Source organism: Chiloscyllium punctatum, unplaced genomic scaffold, assembly GCF_047496795.1.
Source record: "Chiloscyllium punctatum isolate Juve2018m unplaced genomic scaffold, sChiPun1.3 scaffold_565, whole genome shotgun sequence".
NCBI classification, from domain to species: Eukaryota; Metazoa; Chordata; class Chondrichthyes; order Orectolobiformes; family Hemiscylliidae; genus Chiloscyllium; species Chiloscyllium punctatum.
The window spans coordinates 23,286-28,690 of record NW_027310299.1 but is presented as its reverse complement, the minus strand read 5'-3'; the positions used below and the strand labels follow the sequence as shown (position 1 = coordinate 28,690).

Below are 5,405 nucleotides of genomic sequence, written 5' to 3'. Positions count from 1 at the left end.
AACAGAAGGCCTCACGCCCTCGCTGGGAGGGCAGGCCCGAGGTTTCAAACGGTATAAGGAGACTAGGCCTCAGGCCTCCCAGTGAGAGCAGGCCCCAGGCCTCACACGGTATAAGGAGACTAGGCCTCAGGCCTCCCAGTGAGAGCAGGCCCCAGGCCTCACACGGTATAAGGAGACTAGGCCTCAGGCCTCCCAGTGAGAGCAGGCCCCAGGCCTCACACGGTATAGGAGACTAGGCCTCAGGCCTCCCAGTGAGGCAGGGAGAGCAGGCCCAAGGCTTCACACGGTATAAGGAGACTAGGCCTCAGGCCTCCCAGTGAGAGCAGGCCCCGGGCCTCGCGGGAGGGCAGGCCCCTGGCCTCGCGGGGAGGCGGGGAGGGCAGCGAGAGCAGGCCCGAGGCTTCACATGTTACATGAATACCAGGCCCCCCAGCCTTACAAGGACCGGTGAGAGCAGGCCCCAAGCCTCACACAGTATAAGGAGACTAGGCCTCAGGCCTCACACAGGGCAGGGAGAGCAGGTCCGAGGCTTCACACGATATAAGGAGACTAGGCCTCAGGCCTCCCAGTGAGAGCAGGCCCCAGGCCTCACACGGTATAAGGAGACTAGGCCTCAGGCCTCACACAGGGCAGGGAGAGCAGGCCCTAGGTCTCTCAGAGGGCCGAGCCAGGCGAAGGTGGCTCCGAGCTGATGTCTCCAGTTTCAGTCTGATCTCTTGCAGCCTCCCTCCCTCTCTTCCCTCGCTACCCACCCCCCACCCACCCCCAACATTACAGATGATCACAGGCTGAGCGACTACAGTATCCGAGCGAACACCAAACTGAACCTGGTGGTGAAACCCAGCGACAGGAGCTCGCCAGACGGCACAGCCCAAACAGCTAGGCCGCAGCCTTGGCAACTGGTGTGGGAAATCCTAGCCAAGCACTTCACCCCAGCGGACGCAGAGAAGGTTCTGGAACAGCTGCAGAAGGTGAGCGAATAATGCTCATCAGCCCTGCCTCCAGTGTAGAGGGAGCTTTACTCTGTATCTAACCCCCTGTCCCTGGGAGTGAGGGACGGTGTAGAGGAAGCTTTACTCTGTCTCTAACCCCCTGTACCTGGGAGTGGGAGGACAGTGTAGAGGGAGCTTTACTCTGGATCTAACCCCCTGTCCCTGGGAGTGGGGGGACAGTGTAGAGGGAGCTTTAATCTGTCTCTAACCCCCTGTCCCTGGGAGTCGGGGGACGGTGTAGAGGCAGCTTTACTCTGTATCTAACCCCCCCCCTCTCTCTCTCTTCCCCACTCTCTCTCTCTCCCCTCCCCCCACCTCTCCCTCCCCCCCTTTCCCCCCCTCTCTCTCCCTTCCCCCCTCCCTCTTCCCCCCTCCCTCTTCCCCCCCCTCTCTCTTCCCCCCTTCCCTCCCACCTCTCCCTCCCCCCTTCCCCCCTCTCTCCCTCCCCCCCTTCCCCTCCTCTCTCCCTCCCCCCTCTCCCCTCCAACCCCTTCTTCCCCCCTCCCTCTTCCCCCCCTCTCTCTTCCCCCCCTTCCCTCCCACCTCTCCCTCACCCCTTCCCCCCTCTCTCCCTCCCCCTCTCTCTCCCTCCCCCTCTCCCCTCCAAACCCTCTTCCCCCCCCTCTTCCCCCCCCTCTCTTCCCCCCCCTCTCTTCCCCTCTCTTCCCCCCCTCTCTTCCCCCACCCTTCCCCCCCCTTCCCCCCCCCCTTCCCCCCCCTCTCTTCCCCCCTCTCTTCCCCCCCCCTCTTCCCCCCCCTCTCTTCCCCCCCCCTTCCCCCCCCTCTCTTCCCCCCCCTCTCTTCCCCCCCCCCTTCCCCCCCCCTTCCCCCCCCTTCCCCCCCCCTCTCTTCCCCCCCCCCTCTTCCCCCCCCTCTTCCCCCCCCTCTTCCCCCCCCTCTTCCCCCCCCCTCTCTTCCCCCCCCTTCCCCCCCTCTCTTCCCCCCCCTCTCTTCCCCCCCCCTCTCTTCCCCCCCTCTCTTCCCCCCCCCTTCCCCCCCTCTCTTCCCCCCCCCCTCTCTCCCCCCCTCTCTTCCCCCCCCCTTCCCCCCCCCCTCTCTTCCCCCCCCTTCCCCCCCCTTCCCCCCCCTCTCTTCCCCCCCCTCTCTCCCCCCCCCTCTCTCCCCCCCCTCTCTCTCTCCCCCCCATCTCTCTCTCTCTCTCCCCCCCATCTCTCTCTCTCTCCCCCCATCTCTCTCTCTACCCCCCATCTCTCTCTCTCCCCCCCATCTCTCTCTCTCCCCCCATCTCTCTCTCTCCCCCCCCATCTCTCTCTCTCCCCCCCCATCTCTCTCTCTCCCCCCCCATCTCTCTCTCTCCCCCCCCATCTCTCTCTCTCCCCCCCCATCTCTCTCTCTCCCCCCCCATCTCTCTCTCTCCCCCCCATCTCTCTCACTCCCCCCCATCTCTCTCTCTCTCCCCCCCATCTCTCTCTCTCTCCCCCCCATCTCTCTCTCTCCCCCCCCATCTCTCTCTCTCTCCCCCCCCATCTCTCTCTCTCCCCCCCATCTCTCTCTCTCCCCCCCCATCTCTCTCTCCCCCCCCCGTCTCTCTCTCTCCCCCTCTCACCCCTCTTCCTCCCTTTCTCTTCCCTCCACCCTCTTCCCTTTCTCTCCCACCCTGGGAGTGGGGGAGACATTGTAGAGGGAGCTTTCCTCTGTATCTAACCCCCTGTCCCTGGGAGTGGGGGACAGTGTAGAGGGAGCTTTCCTCTGTATCTAACCCCTGTCCCTGGGAGTTGGGGGACAGTGTAGAGGGAGCTTTCCTCTGTATCTAACCCCCTGTCCCTGGGAGTGGGGGACAGTGTAGAGGGAGCTTTCCTCTGTATCTAACCCCCTGTCCCTGGGAGTTGGGGGGACAGTGTAGAGGGAGATTTACTCTGTATCTAACCCCTGTCCCTGGGAGTGGGGGGACAGTGTAGAGGCAGCTTTACTCTGTATCTCACCCCTTGTCCCTGGGAGTGGGGGGACAGTGTAGAGGGAGCTTTACTCTGTATCTAACCCCCTGTCCCTGGGAGTGGGGGACAGTGTAGAGGGAGCTTTACTCTGTATCTAACCCCCTGTCCCTGGGAGTGGGGGACAGTGTAGAGGGAGATTTACTCTGTATCTAACCCCCTGTCCCTGGGAGTGGGGGACAGTGTAGAGAGAGCTTTACTCTGTATCTAACCCCCTGTCCCTGGGAGTGGGGGACAGTGTAGAGAGAGCTTTACTCTGTATCTAACCCCCTGTCCCTGGGAGTGGGAGGACAGTGTAGAGAGAGCTTTACTCTGTATCTAACCCCCTGTCCCTGGGAGTGGGGGACAGTGTAGAGGGAGCTTTAATCTGTATCTAACTCCCCCTCTCTCTCCAACCCCTCTCTTCCCCCCTCTCTCTCTTCCCCCCCCTTCTCTCTCTTCCCCCGTTCTCTCTCCCTCCCGTTCTCTCTCCCTCCCCCTCTTTCTCCCTCTCCCTCCCCCTCTTTCTCCCTCTCCCTCTCCCTCTTTCTCACTCCCCCCTCTCTCCTCCCCCTCTCTCTCACTCCCCCCTCTCTCCCCCCCCACCTCTCACCCCCCTCTCTCTCTCCCCCCTCTCTCTTTCTCTCCCCTCTCTCTCTCTCTCTCCCCACTCTCTCTTTCTCTCCCCTCTCTCTCTTCCCCACCTCTCTCTCTTCCCCCCCCTCCCACCCCCCTCTCTCTCTCCCCCCCCCGTCTCTCCCACCCCCCCCCCCTCTCTCTCTCCCACCCCCCCCCCCTCTCTCTCCCACCCCCCCTCTCTCCCCCCCTCCCTCCCTCTCTCTTCCCTCTCTCTCCCCCCTCTCTCTCTCTCTCTCCCCCCCCTCTCTCTCTTGCCCCCCATCTCTTTTACTCCCCCCCTCTCTCTCTCCCCCCACTCTCTCTCTCTCCCCCCCCCTCTCTCTTGCCCCCATCTCTTTCTCTCCCCCCCCCTCTTTCTCTCCCCCCTCTCTCTCTCTCTCTCTCTCCCCCCACTCTCTCTCTCCCCCCCTATTCTCTCTCTCTCCCCCCTATTCTCTCTCTCTCCCCCCTCTCTCTCTCTCTCTCTCCCCTCGCCTTCTCCTTCTCTTTCTCCCTCCCCATCCCCGTCCCCCTCTCTCCCTCTCCCCTCTCTCTTTCCCCATCTCTCCCTCACTCCCCCAATCCCCGTCCCCCTCTCTCCCCCTCTCCCCTCTCTCTTTCCCCATCTCTCCCTCACTCCCCCCATCCCCGTCCCCCTCTCTCTCCCTCTCCCCTCTCTCTTTCCCCATCTCTCCCTCACTCACCCCATCTCTCTCTCCCTCTCTTTCTGTCTCTCTCTCTCTCCCCATCCCCGTCCCCCTCTCTCTCTCCCTCTCTCTTCCTCTCCCCTCTCTCTTTCCCCATCTCTCCCTCACTCCCCCCATCTCTCTCTCCCTCTCTCTCTCTCCCCATCCCCGTCCCCCTCTCTCTCTCTCCCTCTCTCTCTCTGTGTCTTCCCGTCCCCTTCCCGCCTTCTCTTTCTCCTTCCCCGTCCCCCTCTCTCCCTCTCTCTCCCTCTCTTTCCCCATCTCTCCCTCACTCCCCCCATACCCGTCCCCCTCTCTCTCTCCCTCTCTTCTCTCTATGTCTTCCTGTCCCCCTCCCGCCTTCTCCTTCTCCCTCCCCATCCCCGTCCCCCTCTCTCCCTCTCCCCCCTCAGGATTATGAACGGGCTCTGCGTCTGCTCAGTCTCGATGACATCGAGCGAATATCCACTCGGATCCTACACCCGGATTCTGCGGAATCTCTGGAACTCTCATTCCTGGACTAGATTCTCTGTGTCTCCCTCTGTCGCTCACTCGCTTTCTCTGTCTCACTCCATTTTCCTGTTTCTGACAACGTTGTCTCCCTCCCGAGCGATGGACCTCAGGCAGAGCCCGCTTTGTTCCGGAAAGTTCCGGCCGGACGTCCGAGTAATTCGCGTGGATTTATTAAAAAAGGACAACACGTGATGGAGGCTGTGTCACTCACTCTCCTCGACAGGGCGGCCATTTTTGGGAGCACGGACCCCTTTTCGCCCCATTTTCCGTTCGCTCCTGACTATCCCCTCCCTCCCCCTAAACAACAAATCCCAGAATCCGGAAAACACTCCAAGTATCAGTGCTGAGGGAGCGGGGGCTGTGGGAGGGTCAGTGCTGAGGGAGTGGGTGCTGTGGGAGGGTCAGTGCTGAGGGAGTGGGGGCTGTGGGAGGGTCAGTGCTGAGGGAGTGGGGGCTGTGGGAGGGTCAGTGCTGAGGGAGTGGGGGCTGTGGGAGGGTCAGTGCTGAGGGAGTGGGGGCTGTGGGAGGGTCAGTGCTGAGGGAGGGTCAGTGCTGAGGGAGGGTCAGTGCTGAGGGAGTGGGGGCTGTGGGAGGGTCAGTGCTGAGGGAGTGGGGGCTGTGGGAGGGTCAGTGCTGAGGGAGTGAGGGCTGTGGGAGGGTCAGTG

The 5,405-nt window shown here is 62.6% G+C and overlaps 1 protein-coding gene across 1 annotated transcript in view; it reads left to right on the top strand.

Moving 5' to 3' along the window:
- The window catches only part of ubl4a (ubiquitin like 4A), a 5,623-nt gene extending 691 nt beyond the window's left edge, over positions 1–4,932 (top strand). Inside the window, exons 2-3 of the mRNA XM_072567592.1 lie at positions 723–971; positions 4,641–4,932. Of these exons, the coding sequence (XP_072423693.1) occupies positions 723–971; positions 4,641–4,751 (360 nt within the window). The 3' untranslated portion in view covers positions 4,752–4,932. The remainder of the gene's footprint in view (positions 1–722; positions 972–4,640) is intronic.
- Positions 4,933–5,405: the final 473 nt, after the last annotated feature.